Source organism: Chiroxiphia lanceolata, chromosome 11, assembly GCF_009829145.1.
Source record: "Chiroxiphia lanceolata isolate bChiLan1 chromosome 11, bChiLan1.pri, whole genome shotgun sequence".
Lineage (NCBI taxonomy): Eukaryota > Metazoa > Chordata > Aves > Passeriformes > Pipridae > Chiroxiphia > Chiroxiphia lanceolata.
In genome coordinates this window covers 12,456,770-12,472,140 of record NC_045647.1, presented here as the reverse complement: position 1 = coordinate 12,472,140, position 15,371 = coordinate 12,456,770, and the positions used below count along the sequence as shown (strand labels likewise).

The following is a 15,371-nucleotide window of genomic DNA, read 5'->3' as shown; positions in this document are numbered from 1 at the left end:
AGAGATGTTTTGTGGTGGCTGAGGAGTTAATCACAGCAGATGCCAATCCTAGGAGTTTATAAATTAACATGCCAATGTCTCTGGAGGCTTAGAAATCCACATCCAGGGACTATCAGCCCTGATCGTTGTGTAAGCACCAGGGGAACTGCTTTTCAGCACATGCTGAGCTGGGCTGACTACCACTTTAGGGCTTGCTTGGTTTCCCATAGTGGTCCTAAAACCCATACTCACTACAAGCTCTAGGGCAAGGAAGAGGCCTGCCTGCCCTGCCCACCCCATGGCTGCCCAGGTGATGGCCAGGCCTTGGCTTCTTCATGAGTGATGGTGTTGGAAGATACCAGCCCCACGTGGAAAGCAACCAGCCATGAGGATGATGCAGGGTGATTTGGGGACATGTTGGGTGTGCTGCAGACCCCACGTTGTGTTCGCTCAGTTTCCACCCTGGGAGTGGAAGCCTGCTTGCTGTCAAACCCCTGATCAGTGGGCAGCATGTGCTCATCCCACCCCCTCATCTACATTAACAATAATTTCTAGGGGACCATCTGTCACTGCCAGTGGAACCAAAGCTGGGTAAGAGCTGGTGGTGGTCATGGTTGGTGGGGGAGCACAGGAACATGGGGCATCAGCAGAGGCAAGGCACTGGTGACATCAGGATTCAGCGCTCCAGCTGCAGCAGCTGGAACAGAGGGCACCAGCACGGCAGTGGCAGCTGGACACCCTCGAGGTCCCCAGACCTGCTGTGTCCTGGGGCCAGCACGTTCCCTCTGACCCCCTCCTCACTGTGCAGATGGCCTGTGCTGTCCAAAGCAGTGTCTCCCAAGCCACCACTTGGATTTCTGCCAAGGGACTGTGGGACCTTGCACAGCCTTGTGTGGTTTCCTGTGGGATGGGACAATTGTTGGAGAGTGAGCGTGGCTCCTGCTGTGCTGGGAGTGATGGCTGAGCAGCGAAGCCCCATCTCCTCAGTCTGAATCCATCTCGCTGTTAGTTTGTGAGGTTTTTGGGGAGCTACGCAGGGGCTGCACAAGGGCTGCTCCCCAGCCTACCCACCTCAAACCAGAGCCCATCCAGCACAGTGGCACAGGGGGCTCTTGCAGCCCCCTTGGAGCCGGGATGTGCACGGAGGCACTGTGTGTCCCATGTACTCCCTGCCTTTCCCTACCCCATCCTAAATTCCCCCCCATCTCCCAGATTTGCCCTATTTTCCTCCCTGACACGGTTCTTTCTTCCCTAGTGTTCACCCCAGTGTGCCCTCTCCTTCAACAGGACGTGTACAAGGGTGTCCCCCCACTGTGGCATGGAACGCTAATGAGGACTTAAACCCCTGCTATTCCTAAGCCTATTACAAACTCCAGTGGATTAGGCTGCGATATTAGTAGATTGAGATCAAACCAACAGCTAAGTTATGAGGCTGATGAGCTAATGACCCACCCTGGTGCAAGGGCTCCAAACTGAACTCTCCTTGGAAAAATGTTGTTTGCGTTTGGCTTTTTTTTTTTTTTTTTTTTTTTTATCACGGATGCAGGAAGAAAAACGTGCGACTTTCTCGCTGGTGCTGATGCTTGACCTGGTGGCTGGTGGCGGCTGAGGTCCGCGTTGGGAAAAGGAGTGGAACAGCTAAACCTGCGCCACCCTGGGGGAGCAGCCTGGCCCTGGGGACGCTGGTGGCGGCACAAGGACCGTGCTGGTGCAGGGGCAGCGCCGCAGCAGCGGGTCGGCGGGGTCAGCAGGTGTGTGCTGTGTCATGTCACGCTGTCGGTGTCCACGGGCCCTGCGCTTTTGGCAGGGAGGCTCCGGGAGCCCCTCGCCCGGGGCTGGCCGGTGTCAGCCCCCCGCCACAGCCGTGCCCGGCACCGCGGGGCTCACACCTCGCTGCAGAGCGGGCAGGGGCAGGGCTGGCACCGGCGGGCGCGTGTCCCCGCACGGTGCCCGGGTGTCCCCGGGGCGCGGGAATAGCGGCCGAGCGGAGCCCCGGGGACGCGGAGCCGCCGCCGCCGCCCGCTGTCCCTCGCCCAAGATGGCGGCGCGGGGCGGGCAGGGGCGGGCGGGGGCGCGGCGGGGCGGGGCGGCGGGAGCCATGTTGGGGCTGCGGGAGGAGCCACCGCCTCCCCCGGCAGCGGCGGCGGCGGCGGGGCGGGGGCGGCCGGCGCTGAGCGGGGGCGGCGCCGAGCCCACCGCCGTGCGCCCGGGCCGGGCGGCGGCCGCCGAGGCACCATGGCGGCGGCGGAGGAGCGGGTGGCTGCCCCGAACCGCCGCCGCTGCTGCTGCCGCCGCCACCACCACCGGGGGCTGCTGCTGGTGCTGCTGCCGCCGCTGCTGCTGCTCCCTTTGTTCCCCCCCGGGCTGGGGGCCGCTGCGCCGCCGGGCTGGGGGCCGCCGGCCCGCGGGACAGCCCCTCCGCCGTGCCGTGCCGGGCGGCCGCCGCGCCCCCGGGGCTTCCCCGCCGCCGGTCCCCGCCGCGCTGCCCGCCCCGCACCGCCCCGCCGCGCCCGCTGCCCTTGTCCCCGGCGCCGGGCTCGGGGCGGCGGAGCCGGCGCGCAGCCCCGAACCGCCACCCGCTGTTCCCCCAGTACAACTACCAGGCGGAGGTGGCGGAGAATCAGCCGGCGGGGACGGCGGTGGTGGCAGTGGCGGCCCAGGACCCCGACGGGGGCGAGGCTGGGCGGCTGGTGTACTCCATGGACGCGCTGATGAACAGCCGCTCGCGGGAGCTCTTCAGCATCGACCCGCGGGCCGGGCTCATCTCCACCACCCAGGCCCTGGACCGCGAGAGCATGGACCTGCACTACTTCCGAGTGACGGCCACCGACCACGGGGTGCCCCGGCTCTCCGCCACCACCATGGTGGCCATCGCCGTGGCCGACCGCAACGACCACGACCCCGTCTTCGAACAGGGCGAGTATCGGGAGACCATCCGGGAGAACGTGGAGGAGGGATACCCCATCCTGCAGCTGCGGGCCACGGACGTCGACTCCCCGCCCAACGCCAACATCCGCTACCGCTTTGTCAATGAACGGGCTGCCCATGATGTCTTTGAGATTGACCCCCGCTCCGGCCTCATCACCACCAGTGGGCCTGTGGACAGGGAGAAGATGGAGAGGTACTCCCTCGTGGTGGAAGCCAATGACCAGGGAAGGGAGCCGGGGCCCCGCTCTGCCACGGTCAAGGTCTACATCACAGTCCTTGATGAGAACGACAACATCCCTCAGTTCAGTGAGAAGCGCTACATTGTCCAAGTGAGAGAGGATATACGACCCCACACTGAGATCCTGCGTGTCACCGCCACGGACCTGGACAAGGACAACAACGCGCTGGTACACTACAACATTATCAGTGGGAACAGCCGGGGCCAGTTCTCCATCGACAGTGTCACTGGGGAGATACAGGTGGTGGCCCCGCTGGATTTTGAGGTGGAGCGGGAGTATGCCCTGAGGATCCGGGCACAGGACGCGGGGCGTCCTCCCCTTTCTAACAACACTGGCATGGCCAGTATCCAGGTGGTGGACATCAATGACCATGCCCCCATTTTTGTCAGCACACCTTTTCAAATCTCTGTCCTGGAGAATGCTCCCCTTGGCCACTCTGTCATCCACATCCAGGCCGTGGATGCGGACTACGGGGAGAACTCACGCCTGGAGTACAAACTGACAGGGGTCTCTGCTGACACACCCTTTGTGGTGAACAGTGCCACAGGGTGGATCACGGTCAGTGGGCCCTTGGACCGGGAGTCAGTCGAGCACTATTTTTTTGGAGTAGAGGCTCGTGACCATGGCTCTCCGTCTTTATCCGCCTCAGCCAGCGTCACCATCACTGTCATGGATGTCAATGACAACCGCCCCGAGTTTACCCAGAAGGAGTACTTCATCCGCCTGAACGAGGATGCAGCTGTGGGAACCAGCGTCCTCAGCGTCACAGCAATCGACCGGGATGTGAACAGTGCCATCACCTACCAGATCACGGGAGGCAACACAAGGAACCGCTTCTCCATCAGCACCCAAGGTGGGATAGGGCTCATCACTCTGTCTCTGCCGCTGGACTACAAGCAGGAGAGGCGCTACGTGCTCACCGTGACAGCCTCTGATCGCACCCTGCGTGACAACTGCCATGTTCACATCAATATCACCGATGCCAACACCCACCGGCCTGTGTTCCAGAGTGCCCACTACTCTGTGAGCATCAACGAGGACCGGCCTGTGGGCAGCACCGTGGTGGTGATCAGCGCCACAGATGATGACGTGGGGGAAAATGCCCGCATCACGTACTACCTGGAAGACAACGTCCCTCAGTTTCGCATTGATCCAGACTCTGGGGCCATCACTCTCCAGGCAGAACTGGACTATGAGGACCAGGTCACGTACACGTTGGCTATCACTGCCAAAGACAACGGGATCCCCCAGAAAGCAGACACCACGTATGTTGAAATCATGGTGAATGACGTTAATGACAATGCCCCCCAGTTCGTCAGCCCTCATTACCAGGGCGTGATCTCTGAGGATGCGCCTCCCTTCACCAGCGTGCTCCAGATCTCTGCCACTGACCGGGATGCTCACACCAACGGGCGAGTGCAGTACACCTTCCAGAACGGGGAGGATGGGGATGGAGACTTCACGATAGAGCCCACCTCGGGGATCATTCGCACTGTCCGCAGGCTGGACCGAGAGAACGTTCCCGTCTACGAACTGACTGCGTATGCCGTGGACAGGGGCATCCCTCCTCAGCGAACTCCCGTCCACATCCAGGTCACCATTCAGGATGTGAATGACAATGCCCCTGTCTTTCCCGCTGAAGAGTTTGAGGTCTTGGTAAAGGAGAACAGCATCGTAGGCTCTGTGGTGGCCCAAATCACAGCTGTTGACCCAGATGAGGGACCCAACGCCCAGATCATGTACCAAATTGTGGAGGGCAACATCCCCGAGATATTCCAGATGGACATCTTTTCTGGGGAGCTCACAGCCTTGATAGACTTGGATTATGAGACAAAACCTGAGTACGTGATTGTAGTGCAGGCCACCTCTGCCCCTCTGGTCAGCAGAGCCACAGTCCACATCAAACTCATTGACCAGAATGACAACAGCCCTGTTCTCAAGAACTTCCAAATCCTGTTCAATAACTACGTGTCCAATAAGTCCAACACCTTCCCCTCAGGGATCATAGGGAAGGTCCCAGCGTATGACCCAGATGCATCTGACCGCCTCTTCTACACCTTTGAGCGGGGAAATGAACTGCACTTGTTGATTGTAAATCAATCGAGCGGGGAGCTGAGGCTGAGCCGTAAGCTGGATAACAACCGTCCACTTGTGGCCTCCATGCTGGTGACTGTCACAGGTAGGGAGTGAAAAATCATTAAACCTTCAATGCAGTACCTTGGGGGAGCTCCACACAGTCCTCCTAGGGGAGCCCATTCTGTGTTGGGGACGGGTTGTGGACTAGCAACAAGATTTGGATTGGGAGTCCCTTCTAGTCAGGGAATACTACTGGAGTGATGGGAAGGGTGGGAGTCAGAGGCAGGGTGCTGGGGAGTGCTCTGTAAAGGGGCTGAGGCTGGAGATGGTTTGCAAGAACAAAGCATCATTACTCAGGTGTGGGGATCGCTTGTAGCTGCGAGGCACCTTTGGAGGTGCTGTGGCCAGCCAGGCTGTGTTGTGTGCCATAGATTGCTGACCAGGCAGGCAGATAGTTCCCAGGAAGGCCAAGCTACTGGCCCAGGGGCTGGTATACTGCTTTGCTCCCAAGCCTGGGTGGTTCTTCTCCCTGCTGGGACTGAGTGCTCCTCCGACTTTGTGTGGGAGAGAGGGACTGAACTCAGTGCGGAGGGAACCCTCTTAAAAATACCCATCTGCTGGTAGCAAACGGTTCAGTCTCGATTCTGGCTGTGGCACCTGCCAACACCTGCACTTCTAAAGCCTGGTACTGCCTTTCTGTGGCCAACTTATTGTTGCCAGGGACAGCTGTGACAAACCTGAGCTCAGTGCTCGGAACTCTTGCATAGTGTGTGTTGCCAGAGTATCCAAATGCAAATGCTAGTGGTAGCTGCCGGGATGGCTTTGCGGATTGTTGGGGTCCCCTCTAGCCCAGCTGAGGACAGGGCAAAGATGGACCTAGGGCCTTGCCCGTCAGCAAGTGGGGTTTGGACCTGGAGCTCCCAGAGTCTGACGTTTGCCTTCACCATCAGCCTTTCTTTGCTGGCGGATGCGTGACTGGAAATGGAGGCATCTGTCCATCGCTGAACCGTGGAGTGGCTCTGGGGGAGGGAGGGCAACAGCCCTCTCCGGAGGGGCCAAGCACCGAGTTGCCAAGAGTGCCTGGGGAGCTGTACACTAAATTATGATGCTCCCCCAACCATCGGCTACCAGGTGCCCTCCCTTTTACCTCTCTCTGTCCAGCTTATTCAATGAGAGGAGGATCTTTTTTCAAAAGATGGAGCGAGGGCTTTAAGAGGAGACTTGTTCAAGGCAATCCTGCATGGGCAGCACCAGCCGGGGTGGTGGGCTGGGGCTCTGTGGGGGCTAATTGTAACCGCAGGACTGGCCGAGAGCGGGTGCAGGCGCACACATGCCCGTCGCTGGAGATGGGGGGTGGTTTTGACCTTTCCAGCTTCTGCCCCAGTGTGTTTATGCAAGCCCTGCCTCCTCACACACTTAACCCTGCACAAAGGCAGGAGACAATCACATCCCGAAGTCCTGTATCGAGCCACCTCGCGGCAAGGGGGCCCCTGCAATTAGAATGTCGTCATCTTCCAGTGGAAAGGGAGAATGGGAGAGGTGTGCTCATGAAGGAAGGGGGAAGATGGAAAGGGAAGAACCGTTTCGGGGAGGGAAGAGAGACACTGGAAAATGGACCTTTTGTTGGCTTTGGTATTGACTGTGGAGGTGGAAGTCTGGTTTGGTTTTTCTGTCTTTGTTGTTGGAAGCCCCCCGCCCAGCTGGCAGCTCTGTCAGCCCCACGCTGTCGCTGTGTGCAGAGGGAGGGTGGGTTTACAGAGCTGGCAGCCAGGACATTCAGACCCGGCTGCATTGTTTGCCCCGGGCACAGCACCGTGTCGGAGCACCTTCCTGCTGCTGGAAGGCAGCAGTAGCACCTAGGTGGGTACCCCAAGGTCAGCATCCAAGGAGGGATTGGCTTCTCTGCCTGCCTGTGAGCTTTATCACCCCTTTGGGGGAGGCTGGATCTCCCTAAAACACAGGGCAAGGGGCCCTTCTGCCTGCCTGCCTACAAGCTGTGTGTATCCTTAGCTCAGTCCCTTGTAGGAGTCAGAGAAGACTTGGGCCATCACAAACCAGTGCCTTTTCAGTGGGACTGACAGCCCCAAAACTGACCCCAGCTTCTCACAGGTGTGTGGGCACCTATGGCTGCTAAAATCTGCTCTTGACCACTGAGGATGCAGCACAGCAGGGTGGAGGGGCTGTGTCCGTGGCCAGCACTACTGTGTGAAATCGGGACAGTGTAGGAGACTGACATCATGTTGACTTTCAACCATTTCAGACTAGTTTCTCTGTGCCTGGTGGCAAGGGTGGAGGCTCAGCTGTGGGACAGTGATGTTCTTCCTCTGTACTGGGTGATGGGAGCCTGATTTACTTCCAAGATCTCTTAACTGGTAAAGTATCATAAAAATGTTGAAAGGTCTGCCAAAGCCCTTCAGCAGTGGTGAGGAATGTTCACCATACCTATACTCATCTCCTTCTTTCCTGACTTCTCCCTTTGGACCTGTTTTACTGCTCCTCAGCTGCAAACGTGAAAGCCACCCTGTCTGTCCCCAGAACGCCCTCGCTGTCCCTAGGGTGGCCACTGCAGGCAGAGTGGTGGCTTTCGCTCTCTTGAACACTGTCTCTGCCACTCAGAACAGGACAGGCAGTGATACATTGGAGCCTATTTGTGAGCTTCTGGTCCCCACAAGTGAGGGACAGGATCAGGGAGGTTGTTTGAGCTGAGCTGCCTTCTTCCCAATCTCTGGAGCTCCCTGAGAGCTTGAAGGCCAAACCATTTGCTGTAGGGGAAGGGGAACTTCTGCTAGTGACTCAGTGGCTCTTGGGATGGAAGCGTTGGCTGGAGTCCATGCCTCATGCCGCACAGCAGGCTGAGATGTTGCCCAGGGATCCAGGGAGCCACTGGCAGCACAAAGGAACAGGAGAGATGGGCTCTCACTCTGGCAGACCCAGGAGGGCAGTGGTTGGCAGTGGTTGGCAGACCTGCTCCCTGCAAAAGGTTTCTAGTACAAGCCTAGATGTCCATTCCCAGACTGACTGTGCAGCTTCCCAGTAGGAGTCTGCTGTCCATCCTGCTCTCCAGACAGAGCTCTTCTTTCTATAGCTTTGGTGCTTTTGAAGCTGGTAATTGTCAGTCTTGGAAGTGCAAACACGATGCTGCCCAGCACAGGGGTTAGAGCCCCTTGTCCCTTTTCCCTGCTCCATTCCCTGTAGCCATGTTTCTAAGACTCCTCACTCTGCTGCATGAATATTCACCAGGCACCAGCTCTCCAGCCACAGGATTTAATCAGAAAGGCTGAGCATTTGTGATTAAAATGCCTCCCATGGGGGGTCAGCGCCTCCAGCCAGCTTTGGGCTTTCTTCTGGTTGCCTTTTTTTTTGCTTTCCCCATTTGCAGTGGGTCATTCTCTTAACCATCTGCTTCTCCTTGCACGGAGCTGAGGTTGGAGGCAGCCCTGGGTGTGATGCTGAGGTGGGACAGTGTGTTATGGTGAGCTTACTGAGGAGGGTTGTGGGGCTGGAGCTGGCTCCACATTGCTGTGGGGAAATGGGAAGGGGGTGCTTGGCTTTCCTGCCATGGGCTGGGCAATGCCAAAGGCATCAGGCACCCTGCAGGCCACCTTCTTCTCCAGGCACAGCCTCCTTGCTCCTGGGAGGTATTGCTAGCCCCTGGCCTGCCCCAGGACTCGGCATCGTGTCAGCCAAGGCCTAATAACAACCATAAATCAGGCAGATGTCTGCCTGCCTATTGCTGGGCACTGAGCAGCCCTTGGGGAGAGAGAGAGCTGTCCCCAGGGCCTCGTTGCTGCTTCCGGGTGAACTATGAGCCAAAGAGAGGAGGGGGAAGGGAGCTGGGCTCGGGCTGAGCTCACCCTTGCCTTGGCCAGAGAGGCAAACTGTGAGGAGGGGACAAAGGGAGAGGAGGGGGAGCTGGGACATGACCCAGCTGTGTGCTGAGAAGGAAGCTGGTGAAAATGATGGCATCCCGGGGTGCTCCAACACCAAGTGGCCCCTCAGGGAGGGATGGTGGTGGGTTAGGGAGCATCTTATGCCAAGTGCCACTGAGTCAGGCTTGTGGCTTTCCTCTCACTCCTGCCCCTCAAGGTCTGGGTGATCTTGGCACCCCATGAGCCTCTTGCAAAGAAAAGGTGCCTTGGGGATGCAGGTGATGATGCCAGCTCCTTGCCCTGAGCCCAGGCAGGTCTAAATCTGCTGGCATGTCCAGCCAGGTGCCAGACAGAACCGTTTAGTAACTGCTGCTCGTGCTGCCCTCCATGTCAGAGCTGGCAGGGTGTCACACAGAGGCATGGTTTCTCACCTTGCTTCCATGTGGAGTGGGAGCAGTTTGATTTCAGAGAGAAGCAACCCCCCCTTTCCTGCAGGAGATTAGCTCCTGGGTGACCGTACTGGCACGCTGCTCCCCCAGCCTGGAGCGAGCCTTATCTCCAGAGCAGCAGTCCCGGTGTGCAGGCTGGTGCTTGCGCGGGAATTTGCAGGGTCGCCAGAAAGCTTTCACCTTCTGAAGAGCAGAAGAGAGAGGCGGGAAGAAAGGGAGATGTTACAATCTTTAAATCCTCCTGCACTGCAAACTTCAAACAGGGCTGAGGGAAATCAAAAGGCTTTGCAGCACAGCAGCTGTTGGAAGAGGGGAACAGTAAAGGCACCTTTGCACATGAGGCTTGGAGCTGGGGCATGGATGGGGGGACGGGTGGCTGGCATTTGCACTCCTGGTCCTTGTTGGGACTGGGGCTGACCAGGGTGCCAGGAAACCTGCTGCCTTTTGTGCCTCCATGTGCTGGGTTGGAGGAGGTGAAGCACATAGGGGATGTTGCAGCAAGGCTTGGGATCCAGGCTTAGTCCTGGTAGTCACTATTGAGATGTGCTGATGTGAGTGTGAGTGTTGTCTTGGTATGATGATGGAGAGCCAGGTTTCCAAGGAAATGTGGGGGTTTAGGGCTCTCAGGTGGATGTGGGGGGGGAGATGGGAAACAACAGGTGACAGCTATGTGCTGCTGATGCCCGTGGGGCACCAGCTTTGGGCTGCTGTCAATGGGCTGGAAGATGGATTGCCTCATTTCAGGAGCAGCGAGGTTCCTGATGAGCCTCATTGAACATTTCTGGGGCCACAGAGGTTGGTGCGGTCCTTGCTTTGCTATGCTGAAGACTGGCTCTGCCTGCCAGAGCCTGTGCTGGGGCTAGAGGGCTCGGAAGAAGCAGAACAGGAGAAAGGAGGCATCCTGGGGGCAGCAGACAGGCTTCTCCCTGCTGTGTGTCTGGCCAAAGCTTCTAGCAGAGGTATCTGGGGTGGCCTGGTGGGAGGACATATGACCCTCCAAAGTAGCAGGATCTGTTGGGTTGCTGGGAGCTGAGTAAGTGGGGTGAGACAGGTGCCCCTGATCGTAGAACTGCTGGGGTGGGAGCTTTGGCATTGCCCGTTTGGACTGTGCTGTGTTGCCTGTGCCCCTGCAGCCTGAGCTGCTGCCCGTGAGTGCACCTGGCATGGGGCGGGTGAGCTGCTGCTGCTACTGGCCAAGGCCCTGGGAGAGAGCAAGCGGGCACAACCCAGTGTCTGCATGCTCCTGTGCTCCTGCCTGGGAGATCGCGGGCTCCCAAAGGGAGGGAGTTTGTTTCCAAAGAAAATAGAGATTAAAGGGAATTAAACAAACTGGAGATGGACTGAGGGAGGAAGAGATGCGGAGCAGATGGTGGGAAGGGGGGAAGCAGGGAGACCAGCACAAAAGCCTGGGAGAGCCTGGAGGAGAGAGGAAGGAAACGGAAGGAGAGCAGAGCAGAGCGCAGGGAAAGGCAGCGTGGGGGAGGCAGACAGGACACAGCAGGGAAGCAAAACACCCCGGGCCCTGGCATAGGCTTCTGTGTTTGCTCAGCCTCCTGCTGGGACTTCCTTCTGTTCCTGAGCACCTTTGTTCCTCAGAGCTCAGTTTGCTGCCGAGATCCAGGACAGGGAGAAAACCTGAGAGTTCTCTCAAGTGGAGAGGCTGATGGGAGGGAGAAGGTGCAACCACACCGACCACTCCCCCTCCAGCCCAGGTGGCACCCTGCTGGCCTCTGGGGCTGTGGCTCCAGGCTTCCTTAGCCGAGGACTCAGACCTGTCGAGGGCCACACTGGGGTGGAGGTCTCTGCTCTGGGGTTGGAGGGAGGAAACCCTCCAAGCAGCAGAAACCTGCAGTGTGTCCCTGTTCCCTCCAACAGATGGGATCCACAGTGTGACGGCCCAGTGTGTCCTGCGGGTGATCATCATCACGGAGGACATGTTGGCCAACAGCATTACGGTGCGGCTGGAGAACATGTGGCAGGAGCGGTTCCTCTCCCCGCTGCTGTCCACCTTCCTGGAAGGGGTGGCCACCGTACTTGCGACGCCCAAGGAGGACATCTTCATCTTCAACATCCAGAACGACACGGACGTGGGTGGCACGGTGCTCAACGTCAGCTTCTCGGCCCTGGCGCCGCGGGGCGGGCGCTACTTCAGCTCGGAGGAGCTGCAGGAGCAGCTGTACATGAAGCGCATGGTGCTGACGGGCGCCTCCATGCTGGAGGTGCTGCCCTTCGACGACAACGTCTGCCTGCGGGAGCCCTGCCAGAACTACATGAAGTGCATCTCTGTCCTCAAGTTTGACAGCTCGGCCCCCTTCATCACCTCCCCTTCCACCCTCTTCAGGCCCATCCACCCCATCACTGGCCTGCGGTGCCGCTGCCCGCAGGGCTTCACCGGGGACTACTGTGAGACCGAGATCAACCTCTGCTACTCCAACCCCTGCCTGAATGGTGGGATCTGCACCCACAAGGAGGGAGGATACACCTGTGTTTGCCGCCAGCACTTCAGCGGTGAGTGCTGAGCCGGGGGACTGTGTGGGGACGGGTGGGCGGGTCCCTTGGCGTTGCTGTCACCATGGCGGGGTGCTCTTCGCAGGAGGGCAGCGAGTGTCGGAGCCCAGCTCTCCGTGTTTCCATGGTGCTGGATGTGCAGGGCTGAGGTTGCCATAGAAATCTGTCTTGTTGGGAGGTGGCGTGAAAGGCTTTTGGGGAGCCTGACCATCACCTCCCAGCCTTTTTCACAGAGCAGGAGGACTAAGCTGGACTGTGTTAGGCTGGGGCACAGGAGGCTTCTTGGCCATCCTCCATGCTAGCAGGCTCTGGGGCTATCTGAGCTGCTGGTGTCTGCCTGTGCTTCAGCTGGTCTGGCAGAGGTGTGGAGCCCACACTGGCCCCATGTGCAATGGGTAAGCTGCTGCCCACCCAGAACAGAAGGGGAGGCTGGACCTTGCTACCCCACCAGGTAGGATCTGATCCAGGCAGATCTGATGTTAGCTGTGGGGGACAAATTTCCAGTCCAGCCAGTGTCTTGTTGCCACAAGTCACCAACAGGCTGTGGAGACCCATGTCTGGCAACTGTGGGTAAGGGGAGGTGGCCTATGGCTACTGAGGCGGGATCCCCTGCCTTGCCCTTGCTGCTGGGAGGGAGCGTGGCAGCAGATGGCTGCCTCGGAGCTGCTCTCCTGTTGGTGGCTCCTGGTGAGATAAGCAGAGTCAGTGGTAATTAACCCCTAGCATTTGAAGCGTGAACAGCCATTAGCAGAAGGGTTAATGAGCTCATTTCCCTGTCACTTCATGCTGTCTCCTCATCCTCCTTGCATGCCACAGAGCAAGTAATGGGAGCAGTGCTGGGGGTGTAGGACTGCAACTGAGCTATAGCTGGGATAGCATGGGAAAAGGGGCTGGCCGGACCCCCTGCACTTGCACTGCTGAGCTGGCATGAGGCATCCCTGTTACCCATGGCAGCAAGGTGCAAGGATATTTGCTGTCCCTCATTTGACTGGTCCACTTGGCCTTTGCTCCTTATGTCAGAGCCTGCACACAGGGTTCGGAGGCACCTGGCAAGGGAGCTCAGTGGCACTGGGCTGTCCCCATACCCCAGAGACAGAACTGTGATGCCTTCCCAGGCCTGTGTCGTGGCAGGGACCAAGGAGGTACTTTCTCCATTACCATTACTTCCTTGGCTTGTCCTTGCCTCTTCATCCTTAGGACTCTGCAGCCCAGCTGTGGCCAGTGCCCTGCTGTCCCATTCCCATGCCATACTGGATCCAACTTGCCCCTTCAGTCAGAGCTGGCATCACATCCAGCCCAGTGGCTTGTGCTGCAGGGCTGGCAGTCGTAGCTCACTCACTGGCTACCTGTGGGGAACTACTACTGTGGGGAACACCTGGGTGACACTTGGGTTGTCGTATCCTTTGTTGGCCCCCAGCTGCTCCACAGAGTCCTGTCCCTTGGCTGCCCTGCCCCAAACCCGACTGAGGTCTGCACTCCCGGGACAAGGATGAGTGGCCACTGCGCCTGTGTCCCAAGGCTCTTTCCTTGCTCCCCCAGGCGAGAACTGTGAAGTAGACAGCCGCTCGGGGCGGTGTGTGCCCGGCGTGTGCCGCAATGGTGGCACCTGCACCAACGCTGCCGACGGGGGCTTCCGCTGCCAGTGCCCGGTGGGCGGCTTCGAGACGCCCTTCTGCGAGGTGTCCACGCGCTCCTTCCCGCCGCGATCCTTCGTCATGTTCCGGGGCCTGCGCCAGCGCTTCCACTTCACCCTTGCCCTCTCGTGAGTGCTCTCCTTCCTCCGCTGGACACCAGTGTCCCCGGTTCACCTGGCCCTGCTCTGGTGGCTCTTGTGCGCACTGGGCCAATATAGGGGCTGGCTGATGGTCTCCAGACCTGTGTGTTACTGGCTTTGCTTCCCCATGGGGCTACCCTGGCACCTTTGACTGAAGGGCTCTGAATCTGCCCTGGCATCAGCTCGTCCCTCCCTTCAGTGCCTCAGACTTTCCATGTTGCCAGCTCACTGCCTCCATGCTCAGGTCTCAGTGTCCCTGTGCTGGGATGCTGGTGCATGCCACAGGAGAGCGGGGATTTCCACATGCTCCTTGCACACACTCTGCCTTCCTGCTTCCTCCCTTGCCCCAGGTTCAGCACTGTGGAGCCCAGTGGCCTCCTGCTCTACAATGGGCGCCTGAACGAGAGGCATGACTTCCTGGCAGTGGAGATCATCCAGGGGCAGGTCCAGCTGAAATACTCCACAGGTATGCTCAGCCCTGCCTCTTGTGGGATTTGTGTCATGGGAGCTGTGAGAAGTCCTGTGCTGAGCGGGGAGAGCAGAGTGCTGCCCTGGATGGAGCTCATGCTCAGGGAGGCAGGGGTGAGAGGTGTTGGTGAGCATCAGTGGATAACACAGGGGATGGGTGTGTATCTCAGGACCCTCCCTGGGCTCAGGAGTGCAAGTGCAGCAGTGCTTTGTGAGCACAAACCAGGACAAACCCTTTTGGGGTCTCTGCTGCTGTTCTGGCCCGTTATGTCACCACAAACTTCACAAGGCCATGGGCAGCACGGTGGGCTTGGTTCCTCAGGAAGGGCAGGCACATCTGAGGGCTGTCCAGCTTCCCTCAGCCTGCCATCATCCCTGTCTCCTCAGGAGAGTCCAGCACGGTGGTGAGCCCCTACCTGCCAGGGGGTGTGAGTGATGGGCAGTGGCACACGCTGCAGCTCCGCTACTACAACAAGGTACGTTTGGTTCTCTCTTACCACCAGTGAGTGGCTCTGGCTCTCCTGTTCTCTGAGGGAGGCTGTGGAGAGAAGGTAGAGGTGGTTTTCAGCCCTTTAGGGATGGATTCAGTGGAACAGGCAGCTGGGTGCAGGGGGAGATTGACACTCAGGACAGCACTTGGAGGCTGCAGGAATGCTCTCCATGCAGTGTCCTTGCCCGTGCCCCTCTCTGGTGCTGCTTGCTGGACTCGACCAGAGGTGTCCCCTCTGCATTGCTCAAACCTCCAGCAGTGCAGCGGTGCCTGAGTCATGCTCAGGCCTTTCCCTGCTGTTGTGTGAACCCTTGAGTGCTTGGGTCTGGGGCACATGTGCTGCTGACACCCTGCATTTGCTTTCAGCCCAAGGTCAGCACCCTGGGGGTAGTGCAGGGCCCCTCCAAGGACAAGGTGGCCATCCTGACAATAGATGAATGCGATGCCTCGGTGGCCCTGCAGTTCGGCAGCGAGATTGGGAACTACTCCTGTGCTGCAGAAGGTGTGCAGACCAGCTCGAAGAAGTGAGTTCCTTGGAGACTGGTGGGCACTGCTGTGGTGGGGAGAGGTCCCCCGAGGAGCCAGCTCTTC

The 15,371-nt window shown here is 58.9% G+C and overlaps 1 protein-coding gene across 1 annotated transcript in view; it reads left to right on the top strand.

Annotated features, from left to right (window-relative positions):
* The first annotated feature begins 2,526 nt into the window (after positions 1–2,526).
* CELSR3 (cadherin EGF LAG seven-pass G-type receptor 3) overlaps positions 2,527–15,371 on the top strand; it is a 31,713-nt gene continuing 18,868 nt past the window's right edge. Inside the window, exons 1-6 of the mRNA XM_032698962.1 lie at positions 2,527–5,325; positions 11,416–12,048; positions 13,588–13,810; positions 14,173–14,288; positions 14,678–14,766; positions 15,147–15,304. Of these exons, the coding sequence (XP_032554853.1) occupies positions 2,679–5,325; positions 11,416–12,048; positions 13,588–13,810; positions 14,173–14,288; positions 14,678–14,766; positions 15,147–15,304 (3,866 nt within the window). The 5' untranslated portion in view covers positions 2,527–2,678. The remainder of the gene's footprint in view (positions 5,326–11,415; positions 12,049–13,587; positions 13,811–14,172; positions 14,289–14,677; positions 14,767–15,146; positions 15,305–15,371) is intronic.